Source organism: Helianthus annuus, chromosome 17 (genome assembly GCF_002127325.2).
Source record: "Helianthus annuus cultivar XRQ/B chromosome 17, HanXRQr2.0-SUNRISE, whole genome shotgun sequence".
Taxonomy (NCBI): domain Eukaryota; kingdom Viridiplantae; phylum Streptophyta; class Magnoliopsida; order Asterales; family Asteraceae; genus Helianthus; species Helianthus annuus.
The window spans coordinates 128013907-128033177 of NC_035449.2; the positions used below are offsets into that span (position 1 = coordinate 128013907).

A 19271-nucleotide genomic window follows, 5' to 3' on the forward strand; every position below is an offset into this window, starting at 1 on the left:
CACTCATTTTCTGCGTTTTCAATTCATGTCTTGCGTGTGTAATGTGTGTGTTTTAGTGTGTTGGTCTACTCAATTTAATAAATCTTAGCATAATTAGGTGGGTTAATATAATGACTTTTAAAATACGTTTACCTAACTTTTATTTCATAAGAAATGATTATTAATTAGAGTAAACACACACAATAAACAAGTGCACCTATCGTTTGTAGTAAAATTTATGTAAGAACCAAGTATTGAACCCAAAGGATATGACTTTTACTACCCAACTTTAAATTACCAACTAGTCGATTAAGTATCTTTTGCTTGTTTGTTAATTTGTATTTAAAAACTGAAAATAAAAGCAAGTAATAAAGAATTAGTTGAAATATAAAGATCACGAAGAGTGTTGCTTTGGGTTTTCGACTACACTTGGGATGAATTATAGTTAGGTCATTTCCAAGTGGTGTGGTTAATTAATTCAAAAGTCCGACTCCTAACTAAAGTTACCGACGGGATTTCATTATGTTACTAATTATGACTTTGAGGTTAAAATAAAATTAGAGCTCATTAAAGTTAATTCATTGCCCAACCTTAGAAGAAGACTCTTTTTAAGGAGCAATCCCCTAATTTTGGATTAAAGATATCACACTACTCTTCTTTCTTCTACAAATCACTATGGTTTGCGATCCTCTAAAGGGAAAATCTCTATCTCAATTAATGATCGCCAAGGATATATCAAAGTGCTCCCCATAGGTTGCTAATGACACTTGTGATTAGTTGAGGTGATTGATCTTTATTTAACGGGAGGCGTTATAATAACAATATATATATATATATATATATATATATATATATATATATATATATAAAGATATTATAACATGGATTCACCAACTCCTGGTTCGTGCCAAGCCTAACATATAGACTGTGTTAGATAAGTCGCATAACCAAGTTTTGGCTTATCATTGAAGCCTAGCATATAGACCAAGCAGGAAAACAATGGTATTCTTGATAAACGAGGGTTGATCACAAGATGTGTTTCCACAAATGGGTGAACCACTTCTCCAAGATTGGATTTCCCTTATTAGGATATGGGTTGTCACACACCATGAGTATACTAATAAGCTTCACCTCCAAGGTTATCAAGAACACCCATAAGATCAAAGACTAATACCGATCACAAGTCCCTTAATGAAGAAGAAAAGTAGAAAGAATTATCAAAGACATAATACACCACTTTGCCCAATATTAAATATTTAATTCATACCAAGTTTCATCTACAACCCAAGAACACAAATGGTTTAGCTAAAACGGCCATAGTAACTTGTCCACAAGAAATGATCATCATAAGGATCATAATGGATCAAGCGTAAGATTAAACAACTAAATGAAGGTTGTTGATTACTAGTCCTCTCTCTCAAACTAAGCTATTACTAGTGTTTTCTTGGAGTGACCCCAAACTCCTAAGTGACCTCTCAAGAGTAGGGACTATGTGTGTGAAATGTGGAAGAGGAGTGAGTGGATTAGGATGGTGAAAATGGGCAGCCAAGGGGTCCTATTTACAGGTTCAGCAGGTGTAGGTGAGCACATGCATGCCTGAGTGGCACGGTCGTGCCTTGTACTTGGCCCCGATAGCTGGTTGTACTTCTTGTCCTTTCCTAGTACATTCCGTTGGGATTTAGTTATAGGCACGGGCGTGCAAGGGCATGCATGACCGTGCATAGACAGGTATCCATACAGGGCTTGAACATGTGGCATTCTTATCGGTTCTCGAAGCTTCTATATTTTCTCTTTAGCTAAGCACGAGTGTGCCTAGGTGTGCACGGTCGTGCCTCCGCACACCTGCAAACTTTTATTGACCATTCTTGGGTTGACTTGTTGCTCTTAGGTGTTGTACACGGCCATGCCCATAGCCTGGCACAGCCGTGCCTATCTGGCAACTTGCTGATCTCCATGGAATCTTGGATTTTTTACTCATTTATGCTCCTTTTTTACCCCTTTTCATCCAAATACCTTAGAAACCTGCATTTGTCAAATAGGAACGATTTGGGTAGTGTTTTCAACTATAAAGTCATAAAAGTACTTAGAATTAGAGGTAATTATGCACTAAAAATATTTATAATTGATGACACATCAGTGTACACTCCCAATCCTTCACAATGCTTCTTGAAAAACCTTTGTTAAGCTCCATGAGCAATCCGTTAAGCTTCGGGTACATGCAAATCAAATACAACTCAAAGTAACCATGTTTTACGATACCGAACACTTAAATCATATAATTACACGCATTAAAACACAGTTATTTACCCTTCTATCAATGATACTGTTGATGTTTAATTTGTTTTAGTTTTGGGATTTTGTGTTGGTGGATGTGTTTGTTCGATTGGTGGGGTTGTCGTTTTTTGGGTCTCTATAAAGATGGTTACGGATTCATCAAAAAGACTCGTGTGGTTGACAAAGACGATGATATGTGGTGCGCGTGATTTAGTGGTAGTTAACTTAGTAGCTTTAGAACACGTTGTCTCATTTTAAATTGGGTAAGTTACACTTTTCGTCATTTATGTTTGTATGGGATTGTAATGGATGCCCTTTAACTTCAATAATTACAGTCACAGTCCTTTATTGGTAAAACTCATTACACCCTATGTCCTTTAGTAATAACCTGGTTCTTTTTAAACGTTAATTCATATCATATGCACCTCATGTGAGGGCATTTATGTCTTTTTACACCCTCATTCATCCCCCTTATAAACCACCTCACCCTCTGTAACAAAAAAATACTAGCACAACCTTGGCCACCACCACCACCATGTATGACCACCACCAGCGTTTGTAACCACCAACGCAACCTATATAACCTTCAAATTCGGCACCATCTTTATCTCATCTATCTCTCACGAATCTCCAAATCACATATGTCTAAATATTCATGTTGGATCATCCCTGTTTTTACAAAAACTGATAAACCTTTCTTACAACACACAATTTAAAAAATTTCCAAACATTTTACAATAATCCATAAAAGATAATCAATAAAATTCTACTAATTATCTTGTAAAAAAGAACCCTAAAACACAAAAATGATAAACCAAATCAAACGGATGTGGGTGTTGGGATTCTGATCGAACATTTGCCTTGACTGAGATTGATACCCCCCAATAGTGCTCATAACCCCCAGATCTGAATGTTTTTGGCCAAAACGACATACCTAGATTCGGATCTACGACTAGTTTATCTATTGTATGGGTAACCTCTGCACCACCGTAAAATATATCACGACCATTGCCTTCGTTCACCACCCCCAGCCGCGAACCCACGCCATAACTCTTCCATGGCTGCGTTTGGTCTTTAATTAGAGCCGCCGGCTATGGTGGCCGGTCACACACACACATGTATGTATTTGGGGCGTAGAGATAGACGGGGAGAGAGCTGTCCGGGAGAGGGGATATATATATATATATATATATATATATATATATATATATATATATATATATATATATATATATATATATATATATATATATATCCCCTCTCCCGGACAGCTCTCTCCCCGTCTATCTCTACGCCCCATTCTCCGGTTGAAATAATCCACCGACGAATCTCGATCTCGATTTCTCGTTGGTGGTGGTTGTGGGGCTTGGTGGACGGATTTGGTGGTGGCTGATGTATTGCAAAATACATCCATTTGTCATGTATAGTTTGTACAGTTTTTATTCCATCTGCGCCAATTTTAGGTGGAATATGTATATATTGATTACTTTCTGTTTTTTTGTAGGTCTCGGGTGTTGAAGAAAAGACGAAAATGAGTCACATATTGCGAAAACCGGGCACTGGAACGAGTTTGGGGGAACGTGAGCTGAAATGGAACAAATTTTGAGAAAAATAACCTGGTCACATCACGCGACCAGGAAGTAAAGGCCTCCCTGTGTGACGCGAGGAAGGTGGTTTGACCTAGTTTGACTTTAATCATAGTCGCGTCGTGCAACCATGAACCCTAATGCTCCCCGCGTGATGCGAGGAGCCATATTTCACAAAATGTTTTGTAATTCTGCTATGATGTGTTAGAAAAGTTGTATATAATGATCATTATCATAAAGGACTCATAACCTTACGAATTTAAAGAACCCATAGACGAATTTGTAGCTCAAGAACCTCAGGAAACGAAGATTTTGAAGCAAGGAATCATAAAGTTGAAGATCCAAGGCACGAGAATGAAGAATATCGGGTTCCATCTTCCCGATTTCATAGTTTTTCATACTTTTCATCTTTCACCATGAATTCTACTTTTGAACTTTGTGTTTTGATTGTTTCCATCATGATGTTAAGCTAATTTTTCATGAACTACCTAGGTTAAGATGAACTACCTAGGTTAGGAACATGTGAAGCAATAAACATTCAATAAATTAGTAAAGACTTAGTTTTGCTGATTCGATGTATATGCGTACTTTTACAAATTTATTGAATGTTTATTGCTTCACATGTTCCTAGTTGAATGTCTTTCATGTAATAGGTTCGTGTTAGATCATTGATCGTGTGTTTATGATTTTTATGGTTAATTGACCAATACACCATAGAAGTAATATCCATGATTTGAGTAGGTCTAGGTGTTCTACTAATTCTTTTTCAAGGACGAAAAAGAGGTAAGTGTGGGGATATTGGTGTATTACAAAATACACATGTTTCCATTGTATAGTTTGGATAATTTTCGTAGTGTCGAGTGTCATTCTTATTAGGTTTTTGTACATTATCGACTTGTTTATGATTTGCAGGGCTAGGGGGAAATGAAGCTAAGACGAGCTAAATTTAAGAAAACTAAGCCAATGGACGAGTCACGAGTGTTCAGAATATTAACGAACAAGTAAAGACTGGAAAAGAGCCTAGTCGTGTCGCTTGACAAGGAGAAGGCTAGCCCCTCGCATAACATGAGGGGTAAAAAGGTCATAAAGGTGTTAATTATGTCTCTCGCGCTACGCGAGAGGTGGAGGTCATGCCCGTCGTGTGGCGCAACAGGTCTCTAGTTCGTGGAAGTTGTTTTGTGTTCGAGTTTTTGACCTAATATATCACAAACATGAAATTTGGATGATGAATAACTAGCATACGGATGAACGAGAATAACATGGAGGCGATTTTTATTAGAGGAGAAAGCTAGGATTGAGGGTTTTGAAGGCTTGTGGATTGTGGATTATTCGGGTGTTCATCATTCGGTTTCTTGTTTCCTTTGTTACTTATCATGTCATATGAACTTGTTTTCATTTTAAAGATGATTGTAAGCTAAATACTTTGTTACCATTAGGTTTACAATGAACATTTGTTGATGAATGTTTTTCTTTTGGTTTTTCGTAACAAACTTTGATTGATTAATACTTTAGTACGTTATTAGCGATTAGTTTACAGTTATTTTCCGGAGAGATATCCGTAGGAACTGTGATTGAGGTTTTAGAGGTTTTAAGTGTTCTTCCTAGTCCTATAGCTGTGAGGTGAGGATTAGTTAGGCTTGTCTTCGTCTCTAGACAGTTTAGGGTTTGATTTCATGCGAGCGGGTCTTCCTTCACTATCTCTTGATTGTTGCATACCTGAATCTAATGAATTGATTGTAGATTACCCCTTTAAACTTTTAGTTCATTGAGATTGTCGCGCTGTGAGGTAGACATTCTTTAGGGTACTTTAGTATTGTTGGATTCATTGTGAGGCTATTCAACTAACCAATGAGATTAATAGCTTTTAGGGTTCTCTTAGTTGTTATCCTTAAGAAAGGTTTTCATTGCATACGATTGGTAAACATACTACATGCTCATAAAAATAACTTCAAATGCAAAACATTACATAACTGAAATCATAGTTTAAGTGTTTACAACACGAGACAACATATTGTCTTAAAAGTTTACAACTTTATTCAACGATAAACATAACGACATCCGAGAGCATGAGTAAGACTGCGCGCACATCCACTTTAATTACCTGAAATACATGTGAGTTTTGGAAAAACGTCAACATAATGTTGGTGTGAATTCATGCAGTTCTTGTATTGAACGTTTGTATACTTTGAATGAAAAACATGGTATGTATCTTGTATAAATCAAGTATTCTTGTGAAATAAAGTATTCTTGTAAAATAAAGTATTCTTGTAAAATAAAGTATTCTTGTGAAATAAAGTATTCTTGTGGTACAAATCTTGTACCGATAAAGTATTCTTGTAAAATAAAGTATTCTTGGAAAATAAAGTATTCTTGTAAAATAAAGTATTCTTGTAAAATAAAGTATTCTTGTGGTATGAATCTTGTATAAATAAGGTATTCTTGTATGTATCAAGGTTGTTAATGGGTTGCAAGCCCATTAACATGTGACACGACATAGGAAGTCACCAAACCATAGGCATTTTTCTAGTTGTCGATTCACGATGGAGACACAAAAGCACTGCTCGGTACTAGTTTTCACCAAGAGCATGGCTGCCTGGACACCCGTTAGATCTAACCTTTTGTTCTGCGGTCTTAGTATGTACACGATTAATGGTGCTTATGGTACCCTATTCGTGACACGATTTCTCGTATCATTCCTCAAAACGCATCATACTTGGTACTAGTTATCACCAAGAGTGCTTCTTGTTTTTGTATCCATCATACCATTTATAAACATTGTAATATTTGTAACATGTATTTCACCCCCGAAGTTATAAAACTAAAAACAGTTAAAAGAAAAGGGGGAGCATGAACTCACAACTTTGCGTTCCTGCGTCGTAAACTTCACCGGATTTGCTTATCTAGCGTCGTGACCTAAACGTGTTTATTAACGTTAGTCACTAGACTTGTATCGCACAAGTATAAGTCACTATTTTTTGTATATGTTTTCTTGTGTTAAATGTAATTTATATTTTTAACTATGTGTCTTACTTATATTATTTTCTCAAAAATAAATATAAGTATCTTGTATTTTTCACCCGAATTATGTATTTTGTCCAATACTTCATTTAATGTTCATAACTTGTCCAAGTTATTTATTCTATCAAGTAATATATTTTCATAAATATATTTTCTTGTATTTGTCTAAGTATGTTGTATGTGTATTTTAGTATTTTCACTCCTTAGGAGTATTTAGTGTATTTTCAAGTCCTCATACACTATCATGTATAATACATACTATTTTGGTCAAAAATTACCGAAGCAATTTAGTGATCAAATTAGTTAAGTGAGGTAGTGTGCTAAAAATTGTGTTGAAAATATGCTGATTAAGTTGTTTTTAAAAACAGTTTCAGGATACGGCTCAGGAAATTGAGAAATATCTATGATCAAACTATGAGCAAAAAGCAAAAGGGGATGACACGAGATATACGAGGAAAGCCCTTGATCAATCTAGATCGCCGGCATAAAACCTCGGGAGCTGACAATCGCAGCTGCCTTGTTCTTCTTATTGCTTTAAACGTCAGGATACAGTGCAAGATATTGATCAGATCGCTAAGTGTTACAATGTTTGTTGTGAAAGTGAAAGTTGCGAGAGAGAAAAGTGCGAGAGCAGTGAGTGTTTGTGTTGTGTCATATTCGATCTGATTTATCATATATTTATAGCTAGTAAACGAAAACAAAATCTCCTATAAGTATAGGATGCCTTCGAATATTCTTCATTAGCCGTTGGAGACTAAGTAAAGCGGGTTCAACGTCCTTCTTTGAACAACTTAGAGCGAGTCTTCCGGAGAAAAGGTCCTTATGAACGTTACAGGCTTGGACTCATATTCCTGCACATAACCCGTTAGTGATCCTCAGGATACCATTCAGGATGTTACCAATATCCTGAATGCGTAACCCGGGGTATGAACACATATCATATAATCAATATATAGCTTAAAATATTGACCAGGATATAGGCTCAAAATTTCACCGATAACAATTGTCCCCGAAAATGTTACCGTTAAGGATCCTGAGTCCCAACGGTTACATTTTTCACGATAACCAATGTAATTAAGAGATAAGACCTGATGTGACTGCTTGTAACCGTTAAGTCTACATTTACTCGTTGCTCCCTATATGTTCTCATACTCATCTTCTTTTAACCATCACCGAAGAGAAAAAGGTAAATATTTTCTCTCTCATTCTCATCTTCATCCTTGCACCTGTTTCAAATTCCGGTACCAAATGGCTAGACAAACTAGATCGAGCTCCGGTGATTCTGCTCCTACATTTATCCAGTAGAATATTCTCCAAGATCCGGAGAAGGAAATATGCACTTTTGATAGTGCCCATTTGTCAGCCCTTAAAACCTCCGGCATCTTCCCGGAAAGGACGGTGTTCCGGCCATTTGATCGGGAAATCCGATCAGATATGGTTTCTGATGAATGGCTATGCTTTAACGCTTTTCCTTTTACCTTAGGGTTACAATTTCCTTTCTCTGAGTTTATCACTGAGTTTTTTAATCTCACCAAGATCTCTTTTAGTCAAACAATACCAATGCTTTGGCGGGTCCTGTGTGTTCTTGATCAAATCAAGACGTATCATATCCCTGACCTTTCCGTCCATGACCTCCCTTTAGCATACCGGCTTAGATGTCACGGCTCTTGTCAATTCTCGTTTTACTCTACTTCCAGCGACTCATTAATCCTCCGAGCCACCAGGAACGAAGAGGAATGGAAATCTAAATTCTTTTTTGTAAAAAGAGATTCAATCCCTGGTGGAGCGGATTATCTGGTGAAATGGTTGAAAAAGGGTAGGACCTAGGGTTTTAGGATGATCCTGTCTTGTATCCTGCTACATATCTTGTACTGACTTTGTTGTTTCCTTGTATACAGCTAATTTTAGGAAACTCGCCCCACCCCTAGCTGATTCTCAAAAAAGAATTGACGCCATCAGACTCCTCCCAAAGGCTGAAAGAAGTTTCAACCCGTCTCCAGCATCTCCAAGTCCACTTTCCAGTGCAAACATATCTGGTAAGGATCCTGCACGATATCCTGCATACATGTCTTTATTTGAAGTGTTTAGGAATGAGTTTTACTCCCTGTGTGCAGATTCCAGCAAAGTTCCAATTTTCCTTGATCTTGACGAGCTTGACAGTTATCCTACTCCACCCATTGTCAAGAAAGAGGCTCCTGCTGCCACTAGCTCAAAACTGCTTCCGGCCCCTAAGCTCATTACGAGGGCTCGTGCTTCTACCGCAAAAAAGAGAAAGGGCTCTGAAGTTAGCGTCCCAGGCCCCGAAGGGTTTCTTACGATAAGCTCAGCTTTACTGATTTCTTGGAACCGATGACATCCTTCCTTAACAAGGTAATATCATGGTACTATATCCTGCATAATATCCTGATAGAATATCCTGACAGGATATTCAGGTTAGTGAATATTGACTTATATCTGAATTTTGACTTACAGGGCCTCCAGCATCTGCTCCACCTTTACAGTGATGCCTGCGGAACTGCTGCACTCCACGAGGCCAGGATCAAACAGCTCGAGACTACCATTGCTGACCAAGGTGTAATGCCGAAGCGAAGACTCGGCATTATGAGGACAAACTGAAGAAAGTCACCCAAGATGCTGAGGTCAAGCTGGCTACCGTCCAAATGGAGCATGAACAGGCCATAGTCTCTTTCCGGGAAGGGATCAAAGCTTCTGCCATTGTCTCTATGCTACAAGCTCGTATCAAGATGGCTTATGAGGCCAAGGAGACAGGGCTTGAGTATCCAGCCTGGCCGGTTGAATCCTGGGTGGCAAAGCTGAAGGAGCTTGGAGGCAAGGCTGTGTCGTATCCTGCTAAGGCTGGTGAATCTTCTAAGTCAGCAGAGGTGGCAGACAAGGCTGGAGAGGAACAGGATACTGGGACGGATGCTGGTCAGGATGCTGCGCAGGATGCTGGAGCTGAGAAGACGGAGAAAGCTGGAGAAGATGTCGCTGTGTGAGGGCATTCAAGTGGGCAATGATGGATATTGATGCCTAGGCCGGAGCCCACTTTTTAAATTTGAATGTTGGTTTGTAATCCCCAAAACAATTTACTTTTTCTGCACTTTACTTTTCCGGCACTTTGAACAATATAATGGCCAAAGGTGGAGGGATCCTGAGTTTCAGGACGAAACCCTTGGTCATTAACGTTAGTATGCTTTACTTTTGGACAATATAACAGTTGGAGGTGGATGGGTCTCGGTTTGAGACAAAACCTTCAACTGTTAAGTAAATATAGTAGGGAACTAAGTGTGCCTTCGGTGGATGGACCTTGGTTGAGGTGAAACCGAAAGCACAACTTTTGGAATGTTAATAATATGACTTTCTTCTGGTTTTATTTCTGCTGTCATACCTTTATTGTATGAATTTTATTCATAAAAACAGTTTTTGTTCGAATATTCTTGGGAACACTTTGTAGGAATATCCTGAGAGATATCCTGCTCAGGTTACTGACACATAACTTACTAAACTTAAATTATCCAAATAAAAAGGAGAGACCATACCAGAGATTCCCAAAAATTCAATTCTAACCTTCAATTATAGAAATGTCCCAAGTGCACACTTATAAGTTTGAATCCATTCTTAGTTGTATAATATATATGTCCCCTGTGTTCAATATATTAGGAATACAAACACAAGTCATACTTTAGCTTTTACTGAATGGATCTTGAATATCTCGGGACAAACCCTCAATATCCTGGGATAAGTCCTTAATATCCTGGGGATAAACCCTGATATCCTGGGGATAAACCCTGATTTTCATGCGCTACAGGCGAGAGTGTATAAACTCCAAGACTTAGAAAGGTGAAAACCTTTAAACCTTAGAGAGTATGAAAATACCCTTTCGTGAGAGAGGGTGATCAATCCTCATATACCTTTAGGATCCAGGATATAGCCAATAGTAACGAAATTGTCAGCCACTTTTACATGGACTGGTCCCGCTACCTTGAACTATCCCTAGATAACTTGCGCTCCAGGCGGGGTGTTTAAACGTTAGAGAGGGGGCCAATCCTCTAATCTTCCAGATTATCCTGAGTATATATCCTGGAGTTATATCCTGAAGCATATTCTGCAAAACAACCTTAAACTAAGGTGGGTGTTAGGCTGGCTAACACCCCTTCGATGCTTAAGTCAGTATTGGATTCAAAAGAATAAATTCAAACATATTTAAAAGAGATAGAACTCATACCATCCTGAGTCAGAAATTAGATTCTGAACTCACTTGAAATAGAGCTTTAGGTGTATAGCATTCCAGGATCTTGGTAGCATATCTCCTTCCATATTCTTGAGTCGATAGGCTCCTTTTCCTTCCTCTGATTCGATCTCATAGGGTCCTTCCCACTTTGGAGCTAATTTTCCATCAGCAGGATTAGTAGTATTCTGAAAAGTTTTTCTTAACACCCAATCCCCGACTTGAAACCTTGTTGGTCCCTCGGATAGGATCTCTACTTCGGAAACTTAGTTGAATCGGATATGATTAATGCGCGGAATTCATTGAATCACACAATAGATTTACGAGAACAAATTCAACTCTGAATTACTGTCTGATCTTCTATTGATTGAATATGAAAGTGCACAAGCTCCTTAGAAAGTTCAGACGGACATGAGTTTGCCAGAGAGTGAAAGTATCAAAAGTTACAAATGAGCTGATCGAACAGCTATTTATAGGCACAGTCAGGATAGAGTGAGTGCTGGCCGATTGGCTAGGCTAGCCGATCGGCTGACATTGCTGATCGATCGAACAGCCTGTTCGATCGGTTGGGCTGTCTGATCGGCTGGGCCAGCCAATCGGCTGGCATAGTCAACGAAAGTCAACACTTAACAAAAAGACGCGCCATATCCTGACTTGCTTTACAAACATACAAACAAACATAAACTATTCACAAACATACAAAACAGGACTACATGCTGACGGAAGCTACAAACGTTATTGTACTAACAGACTCCCCCTCGGATGTAGCTGTAGTTCCTTCCAGCATAGTCTTCAGTTCTTCCTGTTCCTCCTTCTCTCTTTGGCCTTTTGCCTCCTCTTTTCTTCTCTTTCTTCTAACATCTTTCGTCTCTTGTGTCTACCTTCTGTCATCCACCATTTCCTGTACTCTGGGTCACCGTCACGCTTTCGATCCCATTTTGGAATTTTGTTTTCTTCAGATTCAATTGGCGTCTGATCTGTTGGTGGCACATACCCCATTCTTCGTCTACCCAACTCAGCAGCTTTCTTTGCTATCTCCTTTGATCTTTGACTGCGTTTGTATCTCTTCAAGAACTCATCAATTTCAATACCTCTCCATTTAGACTTCCAGTATCTACCAGAATTGATGTCTTGAGCAAGCAATCAATGTCTTTCTTTGAGCAGTTGATAAGCCACATTGGATCCAGTATACTGATTCTTCTAGATTCTCCAGTGGACTTGTCAAAAAGAGAGATCACTGCTTCAGCCGTTGTTTCATTGTAAAACCATCCTTGAAATATATCATGAAAATCTTGCTCGATGGTTCTAAGAGGCATGTTCTTCAGACACTTTGGCAGCTTTACATCCAGAGTTATATCTTTTTCTCCGTTTTCCAAAATTCTGACAATCTGCTTTGGATACTGTGGCTTCCAATCAGGATAACCATTCTTTGCTTGCAATTTGATGTAGTTCCACAGATCTTGATCATGTTGACGAACTTCAGGACCGTAGTAGAACTGTTTGATATTCTTTGTCTTTACCAATTCATCCACATCCCACCATGGTAGAGAAGCAATATCTGATAAGAACTCGAAGTATTGAACTCCTTCTTCTTTCCTGATGGCATACACTTTCAGATATTCAAGGTATCCCCAAGATAGAATATCTCCCCATGATAGATTTTTGTTGTGATTAAAGTACTGAAGGGCTCTAAGAGTCTTTCTTTCTTTAGGCATGTTCTTAAACCATTTCTTTCTTTCTTCTGCAAGAATCTCTCTCGGAACAGTTTCAGGAACACCTTCAGTAGAGATCTTTTCAACAATTTTTCTTTTAATCTCGTCTTCATTTCTGTCTTTGAACATCTCAGCAAATGAAGGAAACATCTCATCAACCCCAGCATAATGAAAATCTATTTCATCTTCGGATGAATCTCAAGCGTCTTCAACAATCACATCATCATAATGATCTGCTTCAAATGCATATCTAGGCTCGAAGTCTTTAGCTGGTGACTGAGGAATTTCATCCTCAATATCAAACTTGAACTTTCCTTCTTCTAAACCTAATTCCTCTAGCATTTCAGCTCTGGTTCTTCTAACCTCAACCTCTCCTTCTTGTTGAACATTCAAGTAAATAATAGTTGGGTTTGAGAGAAGTACCTGATCAACATGTTGTTTTCCAGATGATGATGCTTCATTTTGTACATCATCCTCTTGCTCATTAATCTCATCATTCAATAGCTCTTCAATTCTTTCTTGAACAATTGGATCTTTGACTAACAACCCGGAAGCACCTTGATCATTGTCATCATCACCTTTATCATCTTTATCATTGTTATCATCAAGCTTATCATCCATTTGATCATCAACGTTATCTTCATCTTCCTCTGCTTCATCTTCTCCAAATAACTCTACATCGGAGTCATCCTCAACAACTTCTCCACGAGCTTTGTTTGCCTTTCTACGCCTTTCTTTAACTTTCATCTCACGAGCAACTTCTTGAACATTGTAAGGCACAGGATAGGCATTACCAACAAGAACAAATTGTTGTGTCTTCCATTCTAGTAGCAATACTTCTCTTGCCTTTCGTTTTCTTTGAATAACATCAACCCTTCGAAGAATGTTGTCTATATCAATAGGCTTAGAAGACTCACCAACAATCATGAAGTCTGGTTCCTGAACTTCTTCAGCTTCAACCATTTCTTGTTCATCTTCAGCTATTTCTTGTTCATGAATTTCTACCACTTCAACCATTTCAATATCTTGTTGTGATGATGAACCACCAATATCAGGTTGACTTGATGAACCACCAGCTTCTTGAGTATCATCAATCACACCTTTGTTCTTTTGGGTGGCTTCTTCAACTAAGCGTCTTTCACGTTCTAATCTCCTTTCTTCAGCTCGTTTCACTTCTATCTCATTGAATGCAGCATGAACATCCATCTTTAAATGATTTTCCATGACAGAGTATAGCATATGAAGTTGTTCATCTTTCACAACCTTGTCTGCTTTCATGGCTTCCATTTCCAACTTCATCGCCTTCATTTCATTTGACGAAGCTTCACTCATTTCACTGAGAAGTTGATTGAGTGTTTGATTCACATCTTCTAAGTTCTTTATCTTTACATTCAAAGAAGAGATCTATGTCGTCAACAGTTCAAACAACTTAGAATTATCATGAGCTTCATCCCTCATTTTGTTCATTGTTTCTTCTTGCTCTATCAGTGCCTCTCTAACTTGATCATGAGCTTTCCTCAATCAATCAACTTGTTTCTTCAGAATATCACGCTCCAATTCTGTTTTAGCTTTTTCTTTTTCCAGCTTGTTGACCTTTTGTACCAATTCTTTAACAGCTTGATCGTTGAACATATCGTAGTCTTCTTCAGGAATATCTTCTGTGTAAATTCCTGTTGCTTCTGGAAATCCTTCAAACATGTAATCAAACTTTTCTTTCTATTGAGATGATTCTGGTTTGTCTTGTGGAGGAGGACGTGGACTCGCAGCTTTGAACCCCGTGACTTCTACATAATCATCACCACCTGTTTCTTTTTCAGCTACTGGTTCTTTTATTGATTGCTCCTCAGGTTCTCTTGGCACCTCAACACTTTGTTCTTTTGATTTCTGAACATGCTTTTCTATCTTTCCTCCTTTTTCTTTTGATGGTTCAGCACCAGCTTTCTTTGCTCTAACATTTCTTGGAATGATTCCAGCCTGAACTGCTTTACGCTCCTTTCTTTGTTTCTTTGGCTTTTCAGGATCATAAGGTGAATCTTCTTCATCTGATCCTTTCTTTTTCTTTAAAGGCTTCTTCTTCAGCTGAGCTTTCCCCCTTCCAAGAGTTGCTGGATCTAATTCAGATTCAGATTGAGTTGCTTCAGAATCATCCTCACTTGAACTTCCCTGAGCTTCAATCTCTGGTTCGACTCTTGTAACCTTCTCAACATGAGCACTCGATCCTTGAGCTTGTTGTGCTGCTGCTTCCTCATTCTTTTTCAGATAACTTCCAAACGTTTGATTTAGAAGATCTACTCCTTGTTTAATGACCACCGATGGCTCTAAGACAGTTTCATCAATCAGTCTCTGCTGTGGCCCCCCAGAAGACCCTACAAAAACAAATATTAACAGAGACGTTAGAAACATTTAATAAACATAAATTCTAACTGTCTTAAGGCTCCCCCTTTCACTATACCCTTATCTCCATCCTTTGGAATGGTAACTGCAGGGGATGACTTAGGTGTTCTCTTTCTTTTTCCATCTCTCACACACCACCATCTAGTCTTCTTCTCAGCCATCTCGCTCATTCTTTCATTTTCATTATCTGAATCACTGTTATCATGCCTCCACTTTTCATTCTTAGGAGCAACATAATCTTTATCCTTGATTCTGCATATCATTTGCTTTGTTTTTGCATCCTTTTCCTTGGTGATTCTTCCAATTGTAATATAGTTTACACTGCTCAGCTCCATGACATCATCACTGTCTTTTGGAAGATCCTTGATCTTATCATTGATTAACATCATGATGAATCTAGGGTACATGATGTATCTGTCTGCTTCATTTTGCAATTTTCTTTCATGTAATCAAATATCACTTGAGAAATATTATACTTTCTGTTCAATACCAGGCTAGTAATGAAGTTCATGATGTAATCGGGTACTTCATCATATGCTCCTTTTCTGTGTGACATTGAATGCACCATGCAATGCATCAAGTACCGGTAAGCCTTTGAGAAATTCCTTTTAAGCATTTTTCCATTTATATGCCCAGTGAATCCCATTCTACACCACAACCCTTTGATAAGACGTTCTGACATGATTGTTGGATCATCATCAGAATCCTGTAAATCAAGAACTCTCCTAACATCTCCAACACCAAACTCAAACTCCACATCTATGTCTTTTCCAGCTTGGTCCTTCTTTCTCAACACTGCGTGTATCATATTGTCTGATTCATCAAATCTTGCTGTATCCCAGAAAGCTCTAATATGTGACTCATAAACTGCAGTTCTATTAGATAGAGCTTTTACAACTCTGCTTTCTCTCAAGAATTTTGCCATCTTTTCTACCACTGTACCATTCGTGGTGTCAGCATCAATTACGCAATGTACATTATGACCTTTGTCTGTATCCTTTCCTCTTCCATGTAAGTATATACATTATTAATCATTGGTACAGATATAAAGGCATAAGGATGAAAAATGAAATTTTTGAAAATTTTTCTAACACTGAGATTCTCTATGTGATAGTACTAGAGAATCGACTGGCCTATTCGATCGAAGAGCATTGCTGTTCGATCGGTTAGTATGTGCAGTGAGACAGTGACTGTTCGAATGGTTAGCATGTCTTCTTGAATCAAATGAGAGATGCTCTTCGATCGAGTGGCAGATGCTGTTCGATCGGCTAGCAGTTGCTATTCGATCGACTAGAAGATGTTGTTCGATCGACTAGCACTCGATGTCAATGGTGTTTTCACAAATGATGTCCGATCAGCTAGCAAATGCTTTTCGATCGGTTGGCAGTTTGCACAGAAATCAATGTAATGATGAGGATGCTGTCCGATCGGCTAGCAATGTTGTTCGATCAGCTAGCAATGTTGTTCGATCGGCTAGCAATGCTGTTCGATCGACTAGCACTTTGTTCAGAAAATAGGGTATGATAATATGTTGTTCGATCGACTAGCAATGTTGTTCGATCGGCTAGCAATGCTGTTCGATCGGCTAGCAATGCAGTTCGACCGACTAGCATACATCTGAACATTCTAACACAAAGATTTCATAGCATTTGTTGGCACAATTTTCAAGGCATGAACTACCCTATTCAACAACACAAGCAAAAAACTTTATGATTGTTGTCCGATCGGCTGGTCTAGCCGATCGGCTGGCATCTTCATTCAAGAACAGTCATGAACACAAACAGAAAATTCAAAATTTTTATGCTAATTATCACAAATTGAGCACAGATCCATGTTCTATTGTCGCGATCAAAACCCTATATTCATCTTTGTCTAACTCGTTCTATCCAGGGTTTAATTTTACAAAAACCTCTCCGACTACCGAACACCAATTCCTAGATCTATCAAGATTAAGCAAGATTTAACACAAATTGAACCGGTAAACTTGTAGATCTAGTCATTCCGAACAAAACCCTATGCTTAAAATTCATCTCAACTTCCTAAATCTTCTTAAATCTAAGATTAAAGAAAACACGAAGAACATGATGAATTTGATCAGATTTGGATGTGAAATCATACCTTTGCCATTGAGAATGATGAGCAAACCAACAATACAATGTAATAATGCAAAGAGAATCAAGAATCAAGCAAAATCAGTGAAAAAATTTGAGAGAGAATAAGTTAGTTCAATCGAACTGTGTAACCGTTTGACTGTCCCTTGACCACCTATTTATAGGTGTCTTTGAAACGGCTAGGCTGTTCGATCGGCTAGCAATGCTGGCCGATCGGCTGGCCTGTTCGAACCAAGTAACCTTTTGTCTTTCAACAGTTTGACTTTTTGACCTTTAGACTTTATCAGTGTTTAAGAAATCCACTTAAGTATCTTGGTTCAAATGAATGACCCTAGGTACTAAATTTGCCTACCAAGTTCAACCTAATGACCTTGGTTGATCCGAGACAAAGCATATTGATATTTTGTTCAATCTTTTTCTGAAAATTTACAAGTTTCAAATTAATGAACTTGCATGAACTTTTCATTTTCTCTGTTTTTATCTCCCAACTCATTTTCCAGGTTAGAACAACTTCCTGCATCTGCATCACACTGTGAATCTGAAGATCAACTCTCTGCTTTGGTTTGTCAAAAAATAAAGCAAAAAAAGAAAAATCTTTTTGGATTTTCTAAATGCACAAACTAAACTAGAAATGAATGACCAGAAACTAAAGTACAGAATATAATGAAAGTAAACTATTTACAAACATATTTTTGGTGAGCGTGTTTGGGAATCATATCAGCTGCCGACAAGTTACAATTACCGTTAAGCTTAAATTCATACTTAGAATTAAACAATTCACATAGATTGTCGATATACTGGTCCACTTTAAATTTTCACACAGATTTCAATTTATTCAGGATACGATTTAGATGTCTTAGGAACTTAACTCATTCATGTGTCCCACCTCTTGAATATACTCCCGTATCCAGATCCCAATATTCAGTGTTATAGGTGAGTATACCACAGATGATATCTGTAAGGGGTTAAATGCGAGGGCCGTGAGAGCTCAGATCGATACTTCTGTATACGCAAAGAGATGACGGCTTCAACTTTTCGGTGTGTCCCCTTTAGAGGATCTTTTTGTTTCAACAGCACACAATTAGCATTTTGCAATTTTTCATCGTTTTTTATGCTGAGGGTGGTGCTATATTTCAAGCAATGCGAAAAGTATTATTCGGGGACTAGGTCAGAACTTCCATTCAGCCGAAGTCCCGGAATAATACCCCAGATATCACTGAGTATAAAGACCTAGTATTTCAGAATAAGGGACCTTTCAAACGAGATTTCAGGGGTTACCTATATATCCAAGCAATGTTCCCCACGAAATAAGTTTCATTTTGAAATTTTAGGTTTATATCACGAACAAGTTTACTAAATGTGTAAAAACCTATCGACACATCATCAGTAAGACCGTTTAATCCTTTTAAATCTTTACAAATCTTTAGCATACCGTAATTGTCTAGCTGATGTACTATCATTTTCCCTTTTTACACAAGCTCTTTTTCAATTTTCTGCTGTTATTGGATTTTGAAATTTTCTCATGTTTTTGGGGTTTTCAATTTTTTATTGTTTTTGGATTTTCTGAAAGTATATACAAATATACCTATCTCCCCCTAAAGACCAAAACAGGTAAAAAAATCGACAAACCATTGCAGATTGTTTTTCAACATCATCTACAGTGGTATCCTCATCAACGCCAATGATTCCATCCGTCACCGATAAAAGCATCATACCATTCAGTTTTAAAAGATATTTAAAATGTGTTTTATCAAATGCTTTGGTATGTAAATCAGCCTTTTGCTCGTCAGTGTGGATTTTCTCATTTCGTATCAACTTTTTCTCGAAACAATCGCGAATAAAGTGATGACGAATTTCTATATGTTTAGTTTTACCGTGATGGACTGGATTCTTTGTTATATTAATTGTGGCCTCATTATCAACAAAAAGAGGTGTGTTAAGAAACTGCAAACCGTAGTCGCGCATCTGT

General features: G+C 38.0%; 1 protein-coding gene across 1 annotated transcript; it reads right to left on the bottom strand.

Annotated features, from left to right (window-relative positions):
* Positions 1 to 12995: 12995 nt before the first annotated feature.
* On the bottom strand, positions 12996 to 14495 carry LOC110924547 (trichohyalin-like). The gene is made up of 2 exons (XM_022168546.1): positions 14328 to 14495; positions 12996 to 14201 (listed from the first exon to the last, which is right to left on the bottom strand). Exons 1-2 carry the CDS (start codon positions 14493 to 14495, stop codon positions 12996 to 12998), a joined length of 1374 nt encoding a protein of 457 aa, XP_022024238.1.
* Positions 14496 to 19271: the final 4776 nt, after the last annotated feature.

Coding starts and splice junctions, on each gene's coding strand:
- LOC110924547 (XM_022168546.1), bottom strand. CDS start 14,495: ATGTTTGAAGGATTTCCAGAAGCAACAGGAATTTACACAGAAGATATT. Junction 14,202..14,327: donor GTGATATTCTGAAGAAACAA/GTTGATTGATTG, acceptor TTGACGACATAG/ATCTCTTCTTTGAATGTAAA.